The sequence below is a fragment of the Hippoglossus stenolepis genome, chromosome 15 (genome assembly GCF_022539355.2).
Source record: "Hippoglossus stenolepis isolate QCI-W04-F060 chromosome 15, HSTE1.2, whole genome shotgun sequence".
NCBI lineage: Eukaryota > Metazoa > Chordata > Actinopteri > Pleuronectiformes > Pleuronectidae > Hippoglossus > Hippoglossus stenolepis.
The window spans coordinates 3,872,508-3,897,865 of record NC_061497.1 but is presented as its reverse complement, the minus strand read 5'-3'; the positions used below and the strand labels follow the sequence as shown (position 1 = coordinate 3,897,865).

The 25,358-nt window shown below is 42.9% G+C and overlaps 1 protein-coding gene across 4 annotated transcripts in view; it reads right to left on the bottom strand.

Moving 5' to 3' along the window:
- Nucleotides 1-3,109: 3,109 nt before the first annotated feature.
- Nucleotides 3,110-25,358, bottom strand: part of dscama (Down syndrome cell adhesion molecule a) — an 86,019-nt gene continuing 63,770 nt past the window's right edge. For 2 of the 4 annotated variants that reach the window (XM_035179238.2, XM_035179240.2), the window contains 22 exons: nucleotides 19,053-19,249; nucleotides 18,653-18,749; nucleotides 18,398-18,526; nucleotides 17,990-18,157; nucleotides 17,445-17,515; nucleotides 16,252-16,495; nucleotides 15,758-15,904; nucleotides 13,742-13,897; nucleotides 13,195-13,328; nucleotides 12,475-12,628; nucleotides 11,788-11,905; nucleotides 11,493-11,656; nucleotides 10,733-10,831; nucleotides 10,458-10,646; nucleotides 9,915-10,205; nucleotides 8,379-8,555; nucleotides 8,234-8,264; nucleotides 8,032-8,147; nucleotides 7,758-7,916; nucleotides 6,522-6,719; nucleotides 6,052-6,354; nucleotides 3,110-5,120 (listed from right to left, as the gene is read on the bottom strand). In XM_035179238.2, coding sequence (XP_035035129.1) covers nucleotides 4,741-5,120; nucleotides 6,052-6,354; nucleotides 6,522-6,719; nucleotides 7,758-7,916; nucleotides 8,032-8,147; nucleotides 8,234-8,264; nucleotides 8,379-8,555; nucleotides 9,915-10,205; nucleotides 10,458-10,646; nucleotides 10,733-10,831; nucleotides 11,493-11,656; nucleotides 11,788-11,905; nucleotides 12,475-12,628; nucleotides 13,195-13,328; nucleotides 13,742-13,897; nucleotides 15,758-15,904; nucleotides 16,252-16,495; nucleotides 17,445-17,515; nucleotides 17,990-18,157; nucleotides 18,398-18,526; nucleotides 18,653-18,749; nucleotides 19,053-19,249 — 3,722 coding nt within the window. In that variant the 3' untranslated portion in view covers nucleotides 3,110-4,740. The remainder of the gene's footprint in view (nucleotides 5,121-6,051; nucleotides 6,355-6,521; nucleotides 6,720-7,757; nucleotides 7,917-8,031; nucleotides 8,148-8,233; nucleotides 8,265-8,378; nucleotides 8,556-9,914; nucleotides 10,206-10,457; nucleotides 10,647-10,732; nucleotides 10,832-11,492; nucleotides 11,657-11,787; nucleotides 11,906-12,474; nucleotides 12,629-13,194; nucleotides 13,329-13,741; nucleotides 13,898-15,757; nucleotides 15,905-16,251; nucleotides 16,496-17,444; nucleotides 17,516-17,989; nucleotides 18,158-18,397; nucleotides 18,527-18,652; nucleotides 18,750-19,052; nucleotides 19,250-25,358) is intronic. The other 2 variants (XM_035179239.2, XM_035179241.2) reach the window with 1 other exon arrangement.

The following is a 25,358-nucleotide window of genomic DNA, read 5'->3' as shown; positions in this document are numbered from 1 at the left end:
AAGTTGATTTACTCTCTCATTTCACTTTGTTGAGTCTGCAGTGAGTCAGACATAAATTTCATTATGAAATTAAAGCGTAGAAAAAAATTTAAGCAACTGAACTTTAGTGATGAGAATCAATATCAATCTCATCGATGTGAAGCACCTTCATGAAATATAGAGACCCAAACTAAGCACCTGCTTAGGGCCCCTAAGCCAGACGGCCCTGCACGTTCACTACACAAGTTTGTAGGGCCCTGATAAATATGCAAGGTCCTCGCCTCCCCCCCTGGTCTAGGTAGGTGACAAAAATGTATACAACTTCAATTAGGTCATAAAGTGAAGCAAGATTCTTGTTACAAAGATGCTACTTGAGCTGTTCTGTGACTTTGTGCATAGTAAGAATCCACAGCAGCTCATCCCTTCTGCAAAAGTGAAACACAAGTAATGATTACATTGGACGAGCACAAACAGGCTTTTGTGTTTCTAAGCTGTAGCTCAGGAAAGATTTTTGCTCTGTGGATAAAAATGAAACAGTACAACATATTGGCACAATGACACTCTTCACATAAACACACCATTTTAAAATAAAACCATGATTATCTTGTTTCTCCGTCAATGTTTAGTTACAACACTGCATTATTGTAAGATAGAAAGAAATGGACTGCCATATGAATATTCTAAATATCTATTAGCTGGTCAAACTGAGCACCATGTTAACAATAACCATTATGTTTCCAGCCAATCCATAAAAGCATTTTATATTTGAAAATGTATTACATGGTTAATGGGTTGAGGGGCCCCATGAGGTCAGGACCGGCTCAGCAGCGGGTGGTTGATTAAAACCTTTGCGCATGTGTCCCTGGACATCATACAGGTCAAAGTGGTGATGGGGAGGTCAGCTGTGCAATTGTCTGTTTGTCAGATAGACAGGCAGAATAGAAATGATATTTCAGGATGGAATTCAGACAGTGATTGGTTCAGGACAGACCATAAGTCAGATATGGTGACATCAGGACTGTCAATGAGTGCATGTGACAGTGTGGTAAAGACCAATGGTAACTCATAGAGAAAGATAACTCCCGTGTCACTTACTAGCTCAGATACAATGTAATCATCGTTTATTCATATGAGTACTCAGCAGTCACTGATCAGACCAAACCGATCTTCAAGCCTTCATTTTGGTCTCTGCTAACATCTGTGAAGTTTCATGACTGCATCTTGTTATTACTGGGACAAAATCTGTCCACAGACAAACACACATACAGAGCAAGGCAGGACATGAAGGACATTTTATAAATAATAATAATATTAATAATAATAATAATAATATTAATGATGATGATGATGATGATGATGATGATAATAATAATAATAATAATAATAATAATAATAATAATAATAATAATAATAATAATAATAATAATAAAAGGCTTCATAAGATTAGAGTAGTCTATGTGCAGCGGGTGCAGTTGATCATATTTGAAAGGATTCACTATTTGTACAAACATCTGTCTATTAATAATTATCTCAAACAAGAGGCTGTATACTTAAATTAGATTATTGAACTGATATTTTAGATTTGGTGGACAATCTTTCATGACCCTATGATCCCTGTGATGCCCTAGAGACCATTATAATCAGTGCAGTTAGATCCTAATAGAAGACAATAAGGTCTCCTCATGCAGTTTTTGCAGAGGACTACATGTGTATTGCACATTTGCACATTCAAAGTTTTCAATGCCCACAGGAAATTTGTAACCCCATATACCCCCCAGCAGGGAATGTGTCCTGATGTGCGTCCCCTCTGGTTCAGTTTAGGTTATTACAGCTCTGACTGTAGTACATAGAGTCCATCTTGGCCTGTCCACATCCTGTGAGCTCATCCACTCTCTTACATTTAGCTGCATTATGAGTTTTCAGCCTCAAAGTCTCAGGTTTCAGAGAATGCCACACAGACCTGGGACCAGTTTACTCACTCCACACACTGTGATCAAGGAACAGATGATGAGCCATGTTTTCCTCTTTTTTCCTCATTTGGAGTCCCTGATTGTTACCATGGAAACATAGCTCTTAGAGGATGGGGGTAGGGTGGCTAAATCTGTAGGCTTAAAACAAATCCAAGATCAGATTTAGAAGTGGCCAGACACCAGCCACATGTTTTTAGAAGATTCACACACACATTCATACAGTGCATCTATGTGCAACACTCACTCTGCCATCACAGCCGTCAGGACCCATTTAAGGCTCAGTGTCTTGCCCGAGGACACTTCGGCACACGGAATGGAGGAGCAGGGATTGAACCGCCGGCCTTGTGCATAGTGGATGACCTGCTCCTTATTGATCCACAAAGAAGTGTCTCCACTATGTCAACTGTGGACAAACATGACACTACAACAGAGTAGTGCTTTCATAATCTAAATTAAACAGGTATCAGGAAACCCATACAGCATAGGTTGTGTATGTGACAGTGCATTGATGAGTGGACTGAATTTGTCTTTTGAATTGAAAAATGATGATGAATGGAAGCTTTTCTGTGCCAGATTTTAAAAATAATTTATAGGTAAATAAATATGCGAGGAAAAAACTAATACCCAAAATCCAGTAAATGAAAACAGAAACAATAGCAGCTGTCAAACTGCTCAGGAAGCCACGCTGCTCATTGAGACATGGATCCATGTTTAGTACTGTCGATTTTCAGAATGAATTCCCCCAGTAAAGAGTAAATCTCTGTCACCATGTTTAATTTGCTGTGGACTTCAGAGGGAGATGGCAGATACAGTCGTCATGCTGAGTAAAAGCAATTTAGCAGGACATGTGGTTTGAGATGAAAGTTAAAGGCAGACGATGGATTAGTGAGCAACACAACTCCGGACAACACTGCCACCTGCAGGCACGACAGCCACACGGTCACAGAGGATGAACAGCCTGTATCGGGCGACGCTGGAAAGACCATCATCTCTGAGGCCTTCAAGACGATGAGGCTGTCGGGGTAAAACTGAAATACTCAGGGTCTCCCGTTGACACTCACGACCCAGCGAACAGCCGGAGAGCGAAGCCTGGACCCGCTCTCCGTGCGTCCGCCTCACCTCCACACATCAGTCACTCATGTCAAAGCCGTGGAGGACACTTTGGGGAACAGCCATTTTATTAATCAAATTTGAACTTTTGTGTTAGTTACTCTTTATTCCAGTGCCACCATGGTGAACACCCATGTTAAAAATAAAAAGTGACATTGTTTTTTTTTTCCTTGTTAAAATGTATAATCATAATGAAGACAGTTAATCATAGAAACTAATCATAGAAATTGACAGAATGACCTCACAGCATTTTGGATCAAACTCTTCTCCCTTCAGGCTAACTCAAAGAAACAGAAAGAACAGAAATGGGCCAGGGCAGACAGGAACAAAAAAACAGCTTCTTACGTATATCCACATTTTTTTTTTAGATATTTCCCATAGACATTATAGGTTTGGTTTGAAGGGGGGATTCTGCTGGATTGTCTCACGTTTTTTTTTTTTTCCCTGTAGAGGAGCATCACTGCAATGCAGCAACAGTAAATCTACTGAGGACAGTGAGAGCCTTGGAGACTCTACCTAGTGCACTGAGAGCAGGGGGATCTATCTGGACACACTTGAGTCGGGGTGTTGTGAAGTGCAAACCATTAGTTCTCTAAACCCTCCCTGTTCTAGCTAACATCATTTACCACCCTGGCAAACAAGCAGTGGTAAACTACACCTGAATACATAGCTGGAGTGTGTCCGGCCCTGTAAGTATACTCACAACATAGTTATTTTTCATCATTACAGTACAGTATAGAGCAATTCTTTTCATATACTTTTCATATCTTTTTTCATATTGCACCATCAGAGAATGGGACACAGAGAAAGATCAACAGAGACTCCATTTCCTAATTAAAACAAGATATGTGCAAACATGACTAAGGACTTTATTAACCAAATCAATTCTTCCCTGTAATATCCACAAATAAAAGTGATTTCTCTTTTTATATATATATTTATAGTAATAAGAATAATAAATCTTCACATTGGATCATTTCATAGTGTGACAAAATGCTCGACTGGGCTGTCCAGCCACGATCGTAATCCTCATTGTCTTTTAATTGGTCAGTCCCCATGCATCCATAGGAAATAGATTTTTTTTTCTTCAAAAAAAGTAACAATTGGAGAGCAGCTGAAAAGTTTGGACTGGTGTTAATTGCTTTCATTCCAAGATTTCTCCCAAGTTTCATTCAGTGTTTGAGAAGGATATTCCATAGGAAAAAACATGACTCCAAATCGTCATCTTCCACTCCAGAAACAAAAGATGTCCGGCTTCTTATGAAAACATCGTAGCAATGATGAGAACAGATCATTTGGTAATCAATAATTAATGATCATTAATAGCTGACAACTAACAATTAATAATCACTGATTAATTATAAAGAATTAACAAGAATGAAGAATAAATAACGCTCCCTCGTTACTCAATTAGTTTGGCAAAGCTCCGTTTGGAGTCGTTTCCGATGAGTGAATTTTTTCTGTGAAAGTGAAACAAAAAAATCTTAACAAAAAAGAAAAAAGAATTACAAACGAGATAATAAAGTTCTAAAATAAATAAAAGGAGATTAGTAAAAGTGACCCCGCCCTTGGAGGGAGGGGACATATATACAGAACTGCGTGGTGAAAGTCAGTTTACTGCACTTGAGTGTTAAGTCCAGTGTAAGAGTGAGTTCCAGTCCCGCCCCAGGTGCCCCTGCTGTTATACCAGCGTGTAGGACTTTGCGTAGGGGTTGCTGGTCTGTTTGAGATGTCCTCGCGAGTCCAGCAGGGACTCCTGGGAGGTGCTGAGCTTGGCGGCCTGGGCCAGCTCCGAGCCCTCTCTGTGGGGGAGCGTGGCTGCGGAGCCAGGCTGCCACTGGGCCACTGGGTCCCTGCTGGCCTGAGGGGCCTCTGTGGGCGTTGGGGGCGCCATGCGAGAAGGCCGCTTCAGCGAACGACTCTTCTGGGGCTCCAGACACGCCTGACCCATGGCAGCTCTCTCCCCACTCGCTGTGCCCCTGGACGACCCCGAGCACGACATGCCTCGGTTCAACAGGAAGTCCATGCGCAGGTACGGAGGAAGGTGAACCAACTCGCCCCCTGTGGGTCGACACAGACCACAGAGTTAAACATAAGAGAAAACACATGGAGACATTCAAGTCCAACGTCACATCATCTCCAACATTTATGGCTAAAGAAAAGTAAAGTAAAGTTAAATAACATCTTGTTAAATAAAACTTCAGCAGCTTATATAAGTATTAAACCAACAGAGTCTATTCAGTATGATCTTCTTGTGTCCTCTCTGACCTCCATCCTCTGACACTTCCCCTCACAGTATTAAACTCTTTTCGTAAAAATGAGTAATTTCACTGCACAGCAGGAAGTTAATATTAATCCTGTCAAGCTCGACTTTCAACAGTTAAGCATGTTACATTCACACAAACCAGGACTGACATTTGTTAACTGCAGATTCTGCACATTTGTCACATTTTTAAAAGTCAAAGAACATGAATCCCTCCAGCATTCATTAGTTTCTGAATGAACATTATCTTTTCATTACCACAGTGTAAATAGTGTTTGCTTCACAATGGATGAAGTTTTTAATATGAACTATCTCCCACATCCACAGTGGAAACAGTTGGATGCTGTATTTAAGGTCATTCTCTGTCTCAGTCATACATGTAGCACAAAAAATACAACTTTAGCGTTTAGAGCAGCCATAGCTTCCTACATTAGACTTCTACTTACCGATACTTTTCCTCATCAATTTTTTATCTGTGGTTTGAAATAATAATTTCTAATGTTTAACTCAGATTGTGTTTTTTCATTTTATGGCTCCACATTTTCTCTGTAAAAGAACTTAACTGAGACAGTCATCATCTTGTTAATGGTTGGATGTAACTTAAACTAACAAAAAGATTGAGTTTAGTGATTAGTGTTGTCAGCATCATAATGAGGCCAGTTGTAGTTAAAGTTAGCCGCTGGGGTTTCAGGCAGACAGATCTACGGTCTTTGGACAGCGTGGCCTCACCCGGTCTGTGGGCCTTGGGCACGGCCATGTTCATGACCCGGCTGACGTCCTGAGGCTTGGGCGGGGAAGCAGTGAAACGGCAGATGCCTGATTCGGACGGCGTGCTGGAGGTCAGGCTGTCGGTGTAGTCGTTGGTTCCTGCCGTCATCTGCTCTGAGGAAGTGTCAGAGATGAAGCATTCGGTGATGGTGAATTTGGCGTGACGCAGCTGCTCCTCCATCTTGGCGTGCTCGTAAGCTCGGGCAAGCTCCTCGTAGGTGGAGGAGGCGCTTTCTGTCGACACCATGCTGCTCCTCGCTCGGTCTGGATGTGGGCCGGAGTTAGTGGAGGGATTAGTGACAAGTGTTAGCAACAGAATTATTGGAATGTGACTTTGTTAAAGTTGTACGACAGCTGATATTGGTTTGTTGTTAGAGGTGAAGAGAAGTGTTGCAGCGTTATAACAAACATTTAAAGATACTGCTGTTTACCTGTGTCCTGAGATGGGCTGACGCTGTAGCTGTCACTCTCCTTGTCGACTGAGCCTGCGACTCTGGGTGTGGGCAGCCTCCAGTCAGTGCTGAGGGTGTGGGAGGAGACAGGGGGGTGTGGTCGGTTCAGCGTCCACTGGCTGGCGTAGCGGTTGCGAGCAGCTGGGCCGGCTTTGGCTGTGCGGCGGGCCGTAGGGTCTGAAAATTAAACACAAAGAGGACGGAAAGTTCAGTAAAGATAATGAAGTGGTCATCAAAGCCCCTGCAGCCACTGTCATCACCAACTGATCCAAACCAGCAACTTCACTTCTGGACACAAATAGAAATTTAATAATAACCAACTCACAGCTGACAGACATTTCAGGAGTGACATAAACAGACATAATGTGGTTCTGTGGAACATCTCTAGAATATCCCACTATGCTTTCTTACCTATTTATTTAAAATTATAGATATTCTATCTATTAATTCCAAAAAGATCTGTCGATCTGTATGTGGAATGTTTATCTCGTGAACCGTTCATCATATCGGCTTCACAATTGGCATGTGTTCAATATTAATAACATTCGACTAAACAGGGGACCAGCGTTCTGTAGCTGCAGCGGCTGGGAACTAATCAACATATGACGATCGATCATGAAACTATCACGTTCACAACAGCTGATTCTCCAGTTCAGGGCTCTGTGAACTTTGAGTTGAGCTTCACTCAACTTTGAATAGACAGGTGAACAGCTCTTTGTGCAGCTTCAGGGTTCTGTGGACTGAGTCCAGCAGCTTAGCTTCTCTTTATTTGCCACGGCTCAATTACTACGGGTCACTATTACAGTTTCAGAGAGAAAGTTGCAACCAGCATTAACACAGCCCAAACAAACGGGCAGGTTTAGAACAGGGACTGCACTAATCTACACTCAGGGAAGGAGGCTGAAGGCCATTCTAAAGTCAGTCAACTCATGTGGAAATAGTTCTTATTTGAAAGTAGAATCCTCTGATCTTGTTAGGCAACAGGCAACAGGCAACATACGTGCAGCAGCTTAAGCCTGAACTAGCTCACTTCACTTTGTTCTGTGCAGTCATCAACACATGCAGCATGCACCAGCAATAAAAGAGGCACACCAGAGAAAAGTAACAAAATCAAAAGGTACTGGGAAAAGGTGCATGACTGGAAACCAATAGAAACAAAACAAAACCGTATGTACAACTTCTGTGTGATGAAGTTTTTAAAAAAGGTGTCCGTACTGGACTTACTGGTTCCTGGTCTGGCATCGGACACATCTACCAGCGGCCCGGTGGCCTGGGACAGCGACTGGTAGTGGACAGTGTGAGTGACTGTGGACGACTTCTGCTTCTGGGTCTCCCCGAAGTCGTTATCGGTCAGTAACACAGTGGACCTGTCGTCTGTGGGACAGCAACAAAAACAACCTCAGGATTTCCATAACCAAGTTCATTTCCTGTATGACAAAAAAAAGCTGCTTGTTGTTTGTCAGAGGCAGAAAACTCTCAGTGTGCGTACCAACAGTCTCCATGGTGTCTCTCTCCTCTATCAGGAGCTGGGCTCTGGGGATGTCGATGTGCATGCGGAGCGTCTGTTGCTGTTTGTTAATGGGCTCAGCTGGGCGTGTGTTTTTACTGTGGAGGACAAAACAAAAACGTGTGAAAAACGTGTTCATTCTGAGATACTAAAGCAAAACAGTCCAATTGGTCAACAGTTTTACCTCATGAGCATCTCAGCCAAACTTTTAGCATCTGGAAAACAAAGAGAAAACGTCATCTCACTTGTTAAACGTTCAACAACAGCAGCTAAAATATGTCATGTGAGCGACCAGAGGCAAACATCGTCACACGTCAGCCTCGTCTCACCTCGGAGCCTCTTGAGCCTCTGCTCCCTCCTCCTCCTCCTCAGCACCAGCAGCCCGATGAAGATTACAACGATGCCCACCAGCACGCAGGAAATGGTGACCATCATCTTCAAACCTTCACCCCCGCCTGAGTTTTCCTCACTCACATTGGGTGCCTTCACCAGAGGTGCGATGGTACCTGTGTAGGAGTCGTATGTTATTATGTTATAACAGATGCTGGCACTTCTGAATGACAGGAACTGTTCTTTTCAGGAGCTTTACACCTAAGTATTCAATAAATGAGCGTCCATCACTATCGGGGGACTGAACAACGCTCATGTTTTACAGTGCCATCAAATCAGATTTTATTTTATTTCACCTCATACAAAGTTTTACACGTAATATCCCTTGTAGCCCAAAACCTCTAGTAAACCATGGCACAACATCTGAACATTATCTGTGCCACATTTTATTGTAAAACAGAGAAGCAGAATTAAAGAGTTTAGGACTAAAACCACTGGAATCTGTGGAGTCTGGGCTTGTGAGTGTGGAGGGGGCTCAGTGAGAACCTCCAGGTGAACCAGGGAGAGGGGATTGGCCTAGTTGGCCAATCAACTCTCCCTGGATTCAAAAGACAGTAGCGGAGCTGCCAGAGAGAGAGACACACACACAAGAGACACGAAGGAGACACAGAGACACGGAGAGACGCACATGGGAGGAACACGAACAGAGACTGAAAGAGACTGCATAGAGCTGAGCTGAAAAGCCTGCTGGCGTGTTTAAGTTGACTCTCGAATTTATGTTTGCACCTGTGAAAGTAATAATGAAATGCTGAAAAGCCACATGTTTGTATTGACGTGCGAATTTAGTTGCTTGGTGTTTGGTTTGGGTGAACATGGTTGTTATGGGCTTTTAGACAAGGTATAGTGTGTCTGAAATGACAAAACTTTGTTTCATATAAATGAACTTTTCAATGTCTGTAATATCAACAGACCTGGTGTGCTTCAAGAGGTTAAAAAAATGATGATTACCGTGAACTGATTTATTTTTGAAACTTCGAACTTAGTTCAAAATTCTAAATTGTGAACTTTGAATTTAAACTAGTTCACTTTAATGTTTACGAACTGAACTTCGAGCTTGTTCTTTTTAAGTGTGAACTTGCAAAACACTGGTCATGTGCACGGTTCCACCACAAGAAGCTGCAATCTGCTAATATCGCTCGACCTTTTGCTGAACTTGCAGAAATACCTGGCTCCTATTCTACCCAGCTGCACCCGAGACTGAACCCATCCTTCAAAGTGACGTGCTGAGCCGGATTTTTCTCTTCAGCAGCTGCAGCGTGTCAGTGAGGGTGGGAACAAAGTGGCAGGTCTTCAGTTCAGAAGTGGTGGTGGCAGAATACCACTGATCTCCCAGGGTTGCAATTATCCTTTATCTCAACAGAGATCATTAAAATGATCTGATGTGGTTGCATACAGTGGGATTGAGGGTGGTGTCATAGGCAGCGGCACACAATCTAAGCTACAGCCACTAAAGTCAGCATGAAATATGAACTTACTGCCATCGTAGCTGAGAGTCGCAAACTTGACTCTCTTCTCTGCGTAGCCGGCGCTGTTGTAGACCTTCATCTGCAGCTCGTACCAGGTGGCCTCCTGCAGGTCGTACAGGACGTAGCTCTTTGTGATGGAGGTGCGCTGTGCTGTGGTCCACGTGGGCGCTTCTACAGACCGATACTCCAGGGTGAACGAGGTGATGGGGCATCCACCGTTATTCCAGCCATTCAGGTTTATCTTGACCCGGGTGGCGTTGATGCTTGTGAAGAGCTCCTGTTCTTTAGAGTACTGAGGTTCTGTAGAGGGAAACAAAGCCTCAGTATGTGAATTTAAGAGGAATGCGTCCTTGAGAAATTAAAAAACTGCAAAGCATGGACAAAAGTTTCAGTAAATCCAAGGATTGACACTAATAATGTGTGTACAACAGAAAGAATCCTGTGAGAAGAGAGATGATTTTGCACATCATTGGGAAAAACCTCTTTCACACACTCAAATTTCAGATGCACAAGTTCTCTACTGTGCAATTTCTTAAAAAAAGAAAATAATACCTTTCCCATGAGTCTTTGCTTCAATGATCTCACTGATGCGTCCTGGCCCCACTGCATTCTGGGCAGTGAGAGTAAACTTGTACCAGGTGCCACACTTGAGGTTCTCTAGGCGATAAGAGCGCTCACTGGGACTGATGGCAAAGTTACCCCACTGCTCACTGTTATCCTCCGAGTACTGCAGAATGTAGCCTGAAGAAGAGTACAGGATGGGGGATGACAAAAAGAACAAAAACTAGGAAAAAGGTGAAGAATATACATAGTGGTGAGAGTCTGACCTCGTATGGAGCTGCCTCCGTTGTCCCCTGGGATCCAGGAGAGCGTTATAGAGGTGGTGGTTGTCTTGGTCACAGTGAGACGAGGCTGGTCAGGTGGAACTAAAGGAAGAAAACATGCAAAGCTCTAAAATTACTTTGATTATGGTTACTAAGATTAGTCTTGGGACAAAAACAATGTACAACAATCTGAACAGACACAAAGTTTCGTTTGCCTCCAAAAAAGGTTGACAAGATTCTTAAATCTCCAGCTATAGGTAAATACCACAGACTGGATACAAAGATGGACAACGGAACTCCACTTCCTCCCACTATCCAGAAATTAGGGGAAAATATCCCAGGTAAGAAGGCTGCCACCTTGAGGCAAGGACTTCGTAGCCAGAGACTGCACAGTAGCAATCGGGTTGGGCAAGCTCCCATTGATACATGCGGTTGACCAATCACCAGTCAGCTTCAGCTGTCGATCATGACAATTCACCCGAATTTTATAGCATGAAATAAGTAATCAAGACCACACTTATTGAAACACTTAACATTGGGCACACAGCATGACCAGAACTACCTAAAATGTATTTGACGTTAACTTTTACTTTTTAGTTAGGTCCATGTCCCATCTGCTAACATGGAGGAGGCAGAGTTTATGACCTATACTCCAGCCAGCCACCAGGTGGTGGTCGAGACGCTTCAATTTCAGGGAGCTGTCATGTGGTCCATCTTTATACAGTCTTAGATGTGCCGCTTGTCCACAAGTTGTGTTTCTTACCTTGAACCTGCAGGTTGAGGACGATCTTGTCAGACCCAAAGCTGTTACTGGCCACGCAAGTGTAGTTCCCAGAATCCTCTGCTTTCACTGTGCGAATAACGAGGCTGCCGTTACCATGGACGCTGCGTCGGCTGTCAATCACAACAGGTGCTGGGGTACCATTGCTGAAAAATAGATGTGTTTAGAATAAGCTGCACGTTTTTGAAGAGAGACAAATTGAAATGACTCAGAAGATGTATGCATGTATTTATTAATCATCTGTTACTTCATAGCTTTAAGGCTGACAGAAACTCACATCTCCTTTAGCCACTTGATGGTTGGGGATGGATCACCTACTGCTTTACAAGGCAGCACGATGTCCCTCATCCAGGGGGTCGTCACTGTCCTGTTGAAGGTCAGAATCCGAGCCGGAGCTACAAAAGCACACACATGCTTCATCAGGCCACTCAGGAGATGCGTCAGCAAAAAAAGATGTTGTAGTTTTTCTAAATGATTACAGACTGAGTTTTTCAGCTTTTCACATTTGTTGTCCTCTCTAAGCCCCTAACGTCACAGACTCTGGGGACAGAGTGTGATGGTGTTTCCCTCTCTCTCTCAGAGCCGTGCAGCAGAGAGGAGGGAGCATCCATCACCTAGACCTCAGACAGGGTGTGCATGTCCCAGGAACTGTGGGTCCTCACTCCAGACACTATGGGACCTATCAGCATATGCAATCAGCTTATCCGCTCTCACCAAGCATGATAATGCTGACAGGGCCAAACAACGAGTTATTTACACTCAGCTCATGCTCCCCTGCCAGTCTACTTTTTCAGCAATCCACATGGGTGCAGTGAGTTGAGGAGAATGGGGTCACACAGGGTAATCACTATCAAGAGATGCTGTTAGCATTCAAACTTCTGCACTGTGCATTTGTGTCCTGGTAAAACCTTGAACAATGTAAACTCTCACACAAACTTGGTAGAGTCCATAAGACTTCACCTACCCTCAGCCATGGGTTTGACGGTGATGATTTCACTGGCGTTTCCACGGCCTGCAGCGGTGACGGCCACCACCCAGATGCTGTACTGCCGGTTCCTGCTCAGGTTGGGGATGCGGTAGAAGAAAACATCTGGGGCAGCCTCGAACTCACTGCTCACCTGGGTGAGGAAAAACATCCACGACTGTCTCACATGCGGCTGCAGATAAAACAATTATTTCCCATGTTCATTTACTTTTAAACAGTAAACAGACTGTGGCGGTCCGCCATTTTCTCATTTGTCCCACCACAGTTTAATAATGAACCAAATTTCTTTTTACACCTCTCAAGATAACATAAGAGATCTCCAACTTGGTGTTTTGCTCCATTGCTGCATTGTATTGATGTGTGCAGCACTATTTGCCATGTGCTTGCTCACATTATGGTAAACAGTCTGTATTTATATAGAGCTTTTCTGAGAGTAATGACCACTCAAAGTGCTTTTCAAAGTGGTGTTAAACCTGTCATAATAATTTTAGTGGAAAACACTGATAAGATGTGTCATGTCTCCTTAGCTTTCATTTGGAGTCATGCTTCAGGCTACTTGGTGAATCTGAAATCTCCAATATTCACTCTTCTTTTTACCTCTGTTTTTCTTAGCATGTATCCTTGTATATGTAATACAACATATTTAATTCAATTCAAAATACTGAACATCTGGTTTCATATATTTTTTAAAGGTGTTACCGTGGGGTGTGGGTTGGAGCAGAAGACGGTGTATTTCCTGATGATGCCGTTCACTTTGAGAGGAGGAAGCCAGGACACAAACACCACTGAGTTGGAGGCAGCTGCTGCCTTCACACCTGCCGGAGGACCAGGAACTAAAAGGAAAAGATGATGACAACATAAAGACAGATGTAATATTCTACAGGACTTACTGCTTCATGGACAGTACAGGTTCGGTCGTTACAATAGTTTCAAATGAAATTTCCACATTTTAAAGACATACTGCACTTAAATGTTCTCGTTGGTTTTATTGTCACATTTATTACAAATCTATAATCTATAGTGTGTGTGCTGCTACTGGAGTCCTAGACAGCCTAAATAACTTAGCTTTAACAAAGGTATGTCATATGTGTGTTTGTTTACGACGTCTGTGTATGTGGAGGCTGAGGGGTAGGAGGTGGAGGTTCTCAAGACATTGTGACCCCAGAGCAGCGAGTCAAACTCCCACTGTAGTAAGTAAGTCGGAGGATTGCACCCTTTCTTTGTAGAGGGAACTTAAATGTCCTACCGTCCTCCTTGGTGCGGGTGTAAATCTGCTCGCTGCGAACACCATCTCCTGCTCTGGTGAAGGTCAACACCTGGATGCTGTAGTTGGTGTACTTCTCCAGTCCGTCCAGCTCCAGAGAGGGCTTGGAGGTCGTCACGTTCCTGATTTCTCCGAGCTCTGATGAGCAGAAAGCAGCAGAGGAGAGAATGGAGGGATACAATTAAATTCTGTGATGACACCTCCAGTCAAAGGCCTTATCCAATACAAGTCTCTTATCGTAAATAATCCAGTGATATGAGAAGATGACAGAGGCCCAAACACGTGACTCATATATCATAGGGCCGATCACATATATAAATAGATGTCAGGGCCCGGGCTGTCATAGAACAGCCTTGGATATAATTTCATATTCAATAACAAAGTTTAAACAACCCTACATCCAAGGTCTGCTGTGGTGTCAGGCCTTGACTGGCAACCTGCTACCTCAGCTGTGAGGGTTTGAATTATTGATGTGTCACTGCTCTCTGTCCATAGCTCTTCTTCAAACCGTTTACTTCTCCCTCTCTTTTTTCTCCTCTCCAGAGACCAGCTGCAGCTCTTCTTCTCTGGCTTTTAATGAGCAATTAAAACAACTGGAATACCATCTCACCTGCAGGACTGCAGACGTTTTAAAACACAATAAAAGCATTTTACACAAATGTGTGTGTGTGTGTGTGTTGCATATGTGTGTTGAACTATTGTCATGATATGAAGTAATGTTACCAAGACAATCAATTCAAGGAAAACAAGGTTCTTACATGTTGTTTGCAAAACAAAACAAGGAATATAAATATGAGACTTTTAAACTAACGTGATACACATGACACTGTTTTGTGGACATGATACAGACAATGACAACAGCAGTAACAGTGTATGCAGCCAAGCTGATTCACATATCACTGGTATAGTGATGGAGCCTGCACCAGTGTGTTAGAAAGGGCTTATATCCCCCTCTGCTGGACAATGAGAATATATATTCTGTCAATATATAATTTCATAATGATGAATTGCTCTTATCTGTGATTGTGTAGTATACCCACCCCCACACATTCACACACATGTATAACAGCATGTAAGTTATGATTTGACCAATCGCTCACTGAGTTACAGACTGTTACCATGCAAACTAGTCCTAGCTGTCAGGCCCAGAGAGTCTCTATAGGCAGGCCAACATGATGTGACAGGGCAGGGGTCAAAGGTAATCACGCTGTCACAACCAATCCTACTGACACAAACCTGGCATGTGACAATGGCATGCCATGCTGCCTCACTTCCACAGGACCACACAGACGTTGGGCCGACAGTAGAGGTCACTCAAGTACCCACAATCCACTGTAAGTTAGTAGTTTATGCTTCCTTTGAAGTACTTACTTCACAGTAAGCACAATTTATTCTTATGTTAGGAAATGACGTATTAATGTTTCAGTTGGAGACAACTGATGCACCAAGGTCAGTCGCTCTCTCTAGTCTCTTCTGTTTGGGAACCTTTTTGTTTTCTACATTTACCAGTCAAAACGATTGGCATGCTGCTCAGAAAACCAATGCCATTTAAACCCTTTCGGGAAAGCAATATATTTGTTAATAATACTTCATTTAAATTTTTTCATAATAAGACTCATGTGTACCCTTTTTATTGAGTTTATGTGATGAGTGAATGGTGTTTTTTCATTTGGATCATACACATGGTGTGTATCAGACAGTCTGATTGGTCCTGTCTGAGAGCAGATGCAGACCAAGACTGTCAGAGTGATGAATGTGCTTGTGTCTGTATACTGTTTGTTCTGCTTGGTTTTTTCCTGAATACTTTGGTCACATTTGTGGATTCCTGGCAATGTAAGTATTCATATCTGCTAATGTAAAAAGCTGGTGTAATTGTTAATGAAAACGCAATGCAATTTATTTCTCTATGCCACAGAGAGCATGTCTGACACAGACAAAGTGACGGTTATGCCTTTGATATGCCTTGTTATTTAGAAACATGCAGGTGTTACTGTGTACCTCCATCAGGCAGGTTGGCCCAGTAGATGACCCTAAATCCCAGCAGGTTGCCGTTCAGAGCGTCCTTGGGAGGGGTCAGCCAGGACAGGGAGATGATCTCTGGAGACGTGGCTGTGGCCTGGACGTTCTCTGGAGGACGACTGGGCACTGAAGAGTTAAACCAGAGAACAAGCAATGAAATCAGGGGATTTTGAGTAAGACACCACTGGACTGACAGCAACGTTTTAGGTGGCAGTACCCACTGATCTCCACTAGGTTGTAATATATCCTCACAAATCTCCCTGAGATTAAACCACACTGTGTCAGTCACACAGGGGTAAAGACAACATGAAATAAATACATCAAGTGTTTGGTGCAGTGAACATTTCAAGCATATTTCTTTTTTAAATTTTTGACAAGTTTTATTGTCAGACTTTCACTTCCATATTCTGCTGATTATTTTTTTGTACACAATATTCCACTTTAAAGTCTGTCTCCACATCCTCTTGTCTTACCGTCCTCTAGTGTGGTAGCGGCCACCTCTGTGGAAGAAGGCCCAGTCCCAGCGCTGTTGCTGGCCTGCACCACGACTCCATACTGGGTGAACTTCTTCAGGTTGTCCAGCACCAGGCTCTCTGAATTGTCCCCTGTGGTTTCCACGCTGATCACACTGAACTGGTAGTTTCCACCTGAGCTGTACTCTCTGTAGCCCACTTGGTAGCCTCGGATGGCCCCATTCTGGAGGTGCTTCTTGGGAGGCTGAGAGAGGAATGACAAAGAGTATTTGAGACAGTGGGGATGAATGTCCCAGTTGTTTGGTACTTGGATACAAAAGTACTACATTTTGTTCGACAACAAACTTACAGATTCTTTGCACTCACTGCCGACATTAGTTTTATCACTTTTTGACAGTTAAATATTACAATAACTCTATTCATGGTGGTTGTGCTCTCCCTTGAGTACTTTGTCTTGCCTATACCTTACAAGGTCCAGGGAGGTACACTCAGTTGTTTTCCCTGTTCTCCCCTGACATTGATATGCATCCTGGGTTATCCAATTACATGTGGAGACCTCAACACACCTGAATACACCCAGAATGATGCATTCAAATCTGACTGTTCAAAGTGAAAAGAGAGAGATGGTCAGGGATGTTTGGAACCACATAATGTATTGTAGATACACTCTGGTGCCACATGTGAAATTAATATTCATTACATATTTTTATTAACTCAGCATGACACGATCTATGGTTTAAAAACTGCACACAATTGAAAATGAATCAAAACTTAGCATACATGTGTTACCTCACCTAAACTACAAGAGAAGAAGACTGATAATTCCTCAAATACAGTAGCTACTCAACACACGCACACAACCACACAGTATTTATACAGGAACAACCAACTGTGCACACATGCTGTTTGCCTGATTTACATTCATACAGTAAAATAGAGTCACACCTGGGGGCTTCAGTCTTCTACAGTTTGCCGCTGAGCAGCTCCTCTGGAGCAGCACTAGGTTAAATTACTAAATGATGTCCAGGAGTTAAACAGCACTGATTTATTTTGCAGATTGAAAATAGTAATTCTTGGCCAATAAGGAAAGATCAGCGCTGTCCTCTCTAATTTTACTTATTTGGACTCAGCTACATTCTCACTTCATAGAAACACACACACGTTTTGAACCCACAGCGTTTGGATTAACTCACCCTCCAAGCGACGCGGATGCTCTGAGAGGAGAGGGCTTCGAGCTGCACGTCCTGAGGGGGTCCATCAGGAGCTGCGATCAGATCACCAACACATGAACGTCATAAAACTGTACACATCCAACAGCTGTCTCAAAGATTACAACGAGTGAGTGTGGCTCTGTGAGGAGGGGGCAGAGGGGGGAGATGAAGGCGTAGAGGGCTTCAGCCTCAGTCTATTGACTGTAGTGTGACATTTACTACTGAGGCCGCTAATTGAAAAGTTCTGCTTTTAGTGCGGGGTCAGCGTGTGTTCAATAATGCAAAAGGAGCCAATGGAGCTGATGTCACCGGGCTCTTAATGAATTGGCTCTGTTGGCCTTTTACCTCTTTTTGCCTCTTGTCTTTTACTCACCACCTGCTCTCCCATCTCACTGCTCTTTTCTCTTTGTTATGATTGTCATTACAAACAAAATGTTCTGCCATCCCTGTATCTGCAAATCATTTGTGCTCTTCAAAATCAGACTGTTAATATGGTTGAGGGTGAAATACTCTTGGTTCCTTCTCACCTGCTTCATCAGTGGTGATGGTGAGCTCGTTGCTGGCCTCGCTCTTGCCGATCAGGTTCTTTGCAAACATGCGGATGTTGTAGGTGGAGGAGGGGTGCAGGTCGATGATGGTGGCCTGGTTGAGCTGAGGTGAGACATCTTTGGTCTTCTGAGCGGTATCCCAGGAGGCTGTGGAGGGGAGAGGGCAGGGTTTATTGGGGTTGCGGAAGTCAGGGGGAGAGGTCAGATCCCGCTAAGTGCATTGGGACAGGCTAATTTAAGTGATGGTGCTGAGACAAAGGGAATGCAGAGATAATTCATCAACCAAAACCCAGGAAAACGTAAGTATTTCAACTGGTTCTATGTGAAATAAATATGTGTGCATTATGGTAAACTATCAACTAATCACAGAATCATGTTTTCTTGTACCTGATTTGTTCTTGCTCTCAATATCAAAGCCTGTGATTGGGCTGTTGCCATCAAAACCCATAGTCCAACGCAAGGCGATGGTCCTGTCCTTCACCTCTCTGATCTCCACCTCTGGGGGGTCCGGGGGCTCTTCAAGTCACACAGATGACAAGCAGATTGTTATTTTACTCAGACTTCCACCATCTGTGATTTGTAAAAGGGTTGACATGCGCTGTTTCTCTTTTCTTCGGGCAGTATAGATAGGCGAATTCATACCTTGCACTGTGAGCTGGATGATTCCTCTGTCTTCACCGAAGGAGTTGATGGCGTGGCAGGAGAAGAAGCCAGAGTCCTCCCTCACTGTGGGCATGATCTGATGGATGCACAGACGTGAGAGGAGGTTGGAATTGTGATATTGATGTAAAAAAAAATTGACAATATTTGATATCTTCACATTTTGCAAGGTTATACTTGGCAGGGTTAGAAATGTAATTTAGACAAGTAAGCGCGGGCGCCCTGACCATCAGGGGACCACTGATTTAGACCCACATATAACTCAAATGAAATTATTTTGCTCATGCTATGGCTTCATTTCCTGTATGTAATGGATAGTAGCAATCCAATAAATGTCCCCAACTCAAATGTCACACATGCACTGAGTTGCCCATTCTCCTACCTGCAGGGTCGAGATGACTTCATCGCCCACCTCCTTGACAGAAACCACGTAGCGGCTGGTCTCGGGGTTGATGATGCGTTCCTCCTTCTCCCATCGCACCATGATGGGTTTCTCACCGTGAGCTGTGCAGCTCATCTTCTTCTCCTCACCCTGCGTGGCCAGCGTGGTGTTGGGGTAGGATGTGATCATGGCCGGGACTGGTGTGAAAATAAGGTGGAGAGAAAGAGAAGGCGATTTAATGTTTGATTTGTTTCGCACGGAAAACATACAGACGTGATGATCAAAGAAACATAGTGTAAGTTAGTGTTCAATATTGTATAAAACATTAAGAGTCAATATATACAAATATAGCTAACTGTGAAACAATTTTAAATTTATTAAAACTCAACCTTTTCTTATCTAAAATAATTTTCATACTTTTTCACAGTTATGTAAAACTCTTCACACAGTCATTGACATAAGCTGCAAGTACATGTGGACTAAACTGTAAATCATTTTTCATTTGTTCACAGAACAGCTGATTGCAATTTCAGCTGAGTGCCTCCAGGTTTGCTGTTCTCAGTGTCGTCAGCAAACAGACCGAAGGGGGCGGCTGCAGAATGATTGTGTTTAGAAACATGGATGAAGGAAGAAGGAAGAAGGAAGACTGGGGAACACTAAGCACTTCTCTCTCTCTGCAATCATTGCTGCTGACAAATCTAAAAATACAAACAAGTTTAGACTTAACCCTAACCCCACTACAAAAAAATAAAACAGATAAAGAATATTAAAATAAAATACAAATATGTCACATTAGAAAAACCCCACTCAAGGATGGATAAGGTTAAAATGCAATTGCATCCATCAAGGTAAATGGACCATACCTTGCACTGTTACTGTTTATCAGTCTGCTGACTTCTTTTCATTATGATAGAGCATAAAAACACCTCACCTCCTCCTCCCTCTCCTCCTCTCTACATAACCAGTCGAGCCAAACATCCATTGATTGTTTTATGTTTTACAGTCGGATGCAAAGGTTTCTTCCCAAAGGAGTGAGAGATGCACAGGATATTGTCATTGTTGACATGGTGACGAGCAATAATACTACTTTTACTACCACAATATCACTTTAGGAATTGTGAATATGGTAAGCACAGAGGAAATTGCCTATAATTGAGTACTACAGAAAGATTAAATAATAAGGATGAAGCCTTTGTACTCTTCACATGGTGAACGTGTGACAGAACTCAACTATTAAGCTGTTCTGCTAAGTAATGTAACAGGGAAGATATTCAGCTATGAATAAGAATGAGAATACGATACTATAAAACAGTGGATCATTGTATGTAATGGTGATGGAAGAAAAGCAAACTGCACATACATTCGTCTTTGTGAATGAAACTTTGTGGATCAACATGATAAAAGCACGCTGCAGAGGAAGAAATGTGATTGAATAGCATGTTCAAGGCCCGGAGAGAAGCTAACATCACAATGTGTGCAGCTCGGTCCAATGATGGTTTGTTGTTACACAATAGACTCACTAGCTCCTACAACACAGAGTCTCATTTCTTTGGATGACCTGCATAATCGGCTTGTGTCAGCAGAGGAGAGAAATCGAGGGGCAAGAAACTCCCTGACCCTTGCGGTTGTGTGGGTTAATGTTGCATCACCGCTCTGCTACAGTCACAGAGCAGGTCAGTACTATTCTTGCCTCCATACTCCTGAACCCCACAGTAAGAGTGTTTCTCTGCATGGAGGTGAAACGTCTTTGACCACCATGCAAATGATCAGATATCCTGACTGGATGTCACGAATGCAAGGTGAGGACACACTGTTACTGGTGACTGCCAGAATTGAATTAGACATTGTCCAAGGTGCAAAGACTAATCTCCTGACAGTGTTGTCAGCAGCAGCTGGTGTTAGCTGGTTAAGTCCTGGATAATAACATTGGTATGTTTAAGGTATTCATAATATTCCTCAGAGAAAAATTCACACCTCTGTGAAAACAAATTTGTGTTACTCTTTGGGTCGTTATCCAGTTAGTGGTTGAAGTAACTGAGGAAGGCAGGAAGGATATGAAGGTGAAGGGAAGTGATAGATGACTACTCCTCCAGCATGAAAAATGTCATTATGAAGTAAAAATAATCTCCGGAAATCAAATATTTCTAAATAACCAGAGTAAAACCCTTGTGGTTGTGAGGAGCTTTATGAGAATACAAGTTTAATGACTTTTGATTCATGAATTTATATATTTTATATTGAACCCTTTGAGGCCTTAGTATTCTTGTTTCAATGATTTTGTGGCATTTTAATGTAATACCCAGCGAAGGGGAAACTACTCATCAAACCACTATGCAAAATCCTAATAATTAGTTACTTGTTAAATTTAAATGTAAACACATCATGGAATAAAACCCAATTAGAGTAGACAACAAACATATTGTGAGCTTTGTTAATAAACTGTGACGAACGCAACATTGCCCTTCAATGCTGTGTATCTTGTATCTAAGGGTCCTAAATGGTACAGTGAGGATCTAACAACACTCTGAAGACACCACACTAAACACACACTAACTATATACATGCCTCATTACACCCCAGCCGAGTGTATAACAACCCTCTGCTCCCAGATGCTCACACACGCTCAGACACACAAACACAAACACGCAAGCTTGTGCATGCTCTCGTTTTCTGTCTTTTGTGAGCACACACACTCTCTCTCTCACACTCTCACACACACACACACACACACACACACACACACACACACACACACACACACACACACACACACACACACACACACACACACACACACACACACACACACACACACACAAAGAGTGACTCCAGTGATGTGATGGGAAGTGTCAGGCAAGAGGTTGCAAACATTTAAGCCTCATCTCTTATTCACTCTGCAGCCATTTGGGTCTCGGCTGTGGAAAAGAACGCTGATTTATTTTGCATGACAAGTATGAATTTTTTGTGAGACACATTTGGATAAGTGAGGGGAAAAAAAGAACTGCTGAGGCTTTATGTAAACGTTATCGTATTAGAGCACAGTTACTTTCATTTTGCCGTGTAAGTGGCTTGGAGGTAGCACAGGGCAGTGTTGTTGACACTCACACTGGCACATCGGGATACTGTGCTAGGTGACAAAAAGGAGGTCAGTGAAAAGAGGTGTGTCGAGGGTGTCTGTGCTGTAAACATTAAAAGCATTTCAACATCCAGGATCTGGAGGGGAAACACATGAAAGCTACATATAACATTAATACTGTAGTTCCCATGACTTAGATAGCTCAACAGACAATGTTTATTGATGTGCCGATACAATGGTTTGATCGCGCTGCACCAAGGGAATAATCACAAAATTATTACTGGAAATATTGTTGGCGATTCAATTTTAAGAAAAATATATATTTCATAAATGTTCACTATGTGTAATCCAATTTATACATTTTTATTTGGGGAAAGAAATATCAAAGGAGCAAGTCTGAGCTTTGTTAGATTGAATTGTGGACTAACTGCAATCGATCAATCATCTCAGGTTTGGTGTGTGTGTGTGTGGTGGGAGGTTCTTTTGATCTTTTGATCTCTCAGCCAATCAGAGCAGTGGCTTTTCAGTTGTAAGAACTGCAGAAAATAAATCGACATTAATTTATTGACTGAAACTTAACACGTCTATTGGATGTTTCTACACTCAACAGAAAATAAAACATGAATGCAACTTGTGTCTGGGTATATGCATATGTGAACAAGAATATTTATGTGCGCGAGTAGCCCAGCTGAGCCAGCCCTGAGGCACAATTTGTGGCGCTGTAATTGTTGTGTTGATGTATTTCTTTAATACTGAGTGGAATTATGGGAATAATGTGTGAATATAATAAAGTCAAGAAACAAGGGTAAGAGACAAAAGGAAACATATGAGACAACACACAAAGGGTTTAATCCTAAACATCGTTCTCAGTCACTAAAATATGTTTCCTTGTCCAGTTGGATCTCTGTAAAGATTTAAAGAGTAAACCAAGCGACAACGATGATGAGCTCAAATGAAGCGTAAATAGATGACTAAATAGAGATCACTACCCTTTACACATGCAGACACACAGAGGACAAGCATGCATGCACTGATTCTGTATGGAAACCAATTCAATGTGATGTGTTTATGAGAGGAGGATGGATGCCAGTCGTGTGTGTTACAGTCCCACACGTGTCTATTTTCACCCTAGGATTATTCCTAGAAATCTGCTGCTGTATCTGGAGCTCACTTTAGTATAAAAGGAAAAACAAAAAAGAAAACATCACCACTGCAGCTTTTGGGAAAACCAAAGAACAGCAGCGGAGTGCACAGTGTGTGTTTTCTGCACGGCACAATGTGTCTTTTATGTGGAGGTGAGGAGAGCCCTGTTCCTCCACAGCAACCCAGAGGGCAGTGATGATACATTTAAGCCTGCAGGGGATTGTGGGGGATAGGCTGGCTGCTGATAGGCTACTCCCGTGAGACAAAAGCAACCCCCCTCCCCGCCACCCCCCCTTCTCCCAGGCTCCCTTTCACCTGGCCAGGTTACCATGCCAACCAGCATCGGACAGTCTCTCCTCTTCTCTCCCCACCTCACCTCCCTCCCTCCTCCCTCTCCTCCTTCCTCTCTAGCTCTCTCTATCTCCAGGCTCCACTCTTCGAAAAAAGGGCCATTTCTAGTAGCCAGGAATAGAACATGGACCTGCCATTGATTTTCACAGGAGTATGATGATGATTACACAATCACGCCTTGAATGTCGCAATGCAGGGCCAAAAAAAAAGACACAAATAGAAAATGTTTCTAAGTCTTTGTGATGTGGGAAACAGAATTAGTCCAACGGAGGAGTCAGGAGAATGATGTTAACACATAATTGAATTAGAACAGAATTGCTTCTTCAGTGTGGGACTATTCATCAGAGATCAAAGAATGAACCACAGCAGAGGTTCAGTGAGATGTGACAGATGTGATGAAAAGCATTACGGTTACTTCAGCAAAATTGTTATTAGCAAGACAGAAGGCTGAAAGGTCAAGATTAATTTTGGAAGTTGCATTTTTTGCAAAAAGAAAATCATGTTATCATTCAGTCTATAAAAGTTGTAAGTTATTGCTTTTAGGGAAATCTGAGGTTTGATTGATTGAATTGCTTTGGATTTCTCAATAGGGGGATTATGTTCATTCTGTCCGTATGTGATTCTGACATTTTCTTTAAATTATGAAAATCAGTAAGTCAGCTTTTCTTTCCCTCTGTCTACATTAACTGGCCTCATCCTCAGTAATATAGCATATGTAGAGAACACGGGGATGCTCGTCTACATTTCACCCCACACTATGTCACTGGCTGCCTGGAAGGCTAGTCTATAAGCCACAGGGCACGCCCAGCTCAATGGGGCCACGAGGGCCAGACATCAGAAGAGGAGCCGGGTTGTGTATAGCTCCCTTGCCCTGGAGGCACAATGTAAGTGGGTGCTGGGGGAAGAGACGGGCTGGATGGGTGTGGGGGGAGGGTGGGCTGTGGTGAACGCACAAAGATGACTGGTTCACTGGCAGCCTGCAATGTACTGAAATAATTCTCTTAGCTGCACAATTGGCTTGGACGTGGAGCATGATACCAAATGGATGCCTGCAGACTGGGTGGACTTCTGTACAGAGGAGCGAGGGAGGGGGATGGATTGCAGATGAGTAAATAAGATAAAAGAAATAGAGACTAGAGGAAGAAGGGATATCCTCATGGTTAGTCTGCTGGAGACTGTACAGTGACCACAAGACCATTTACCACTTCTCTTCAGTGAGGCCTCATTATGTGCTCCGTCCTCATCACTGTCTGCTGACATTATGATGCCTAATAGGCCTGATTGGTCTTAATTGGCCCTGATAAACATTGAGTGGCTGTTGACTGACTCTGATAGCATCCACCATGGATTGCTAATGAATGGACTGAATTGCATGTGTTTTGGAGGTAGGGATGCTTGACTGGAAATTGCCAAAAAGTGATTTGTTTAAGCCGCACATAAAATCATAAACTAAACTTGACATCAAAGCTGCAAGCAGCCTTGAACGGGCAAACACTGTGCGAATGAGTAAGATCATGGACTAACCATGCATTTTGTTGCTCTGTATAGCATGTAGACCAGCCCAAGAAACGTTCATGTGAGTGGAATGATGATTGTGACATGAGACATACTTTTTGTGGCTCTATGACTCAATATTGGCAAGTAGATAACTTCAGGGAGGGACTCTTATCAAACATATGATAGGGCAACACTGTTTCGTCAAAATTCACAATTTTCACAACATAGCATCATAATGA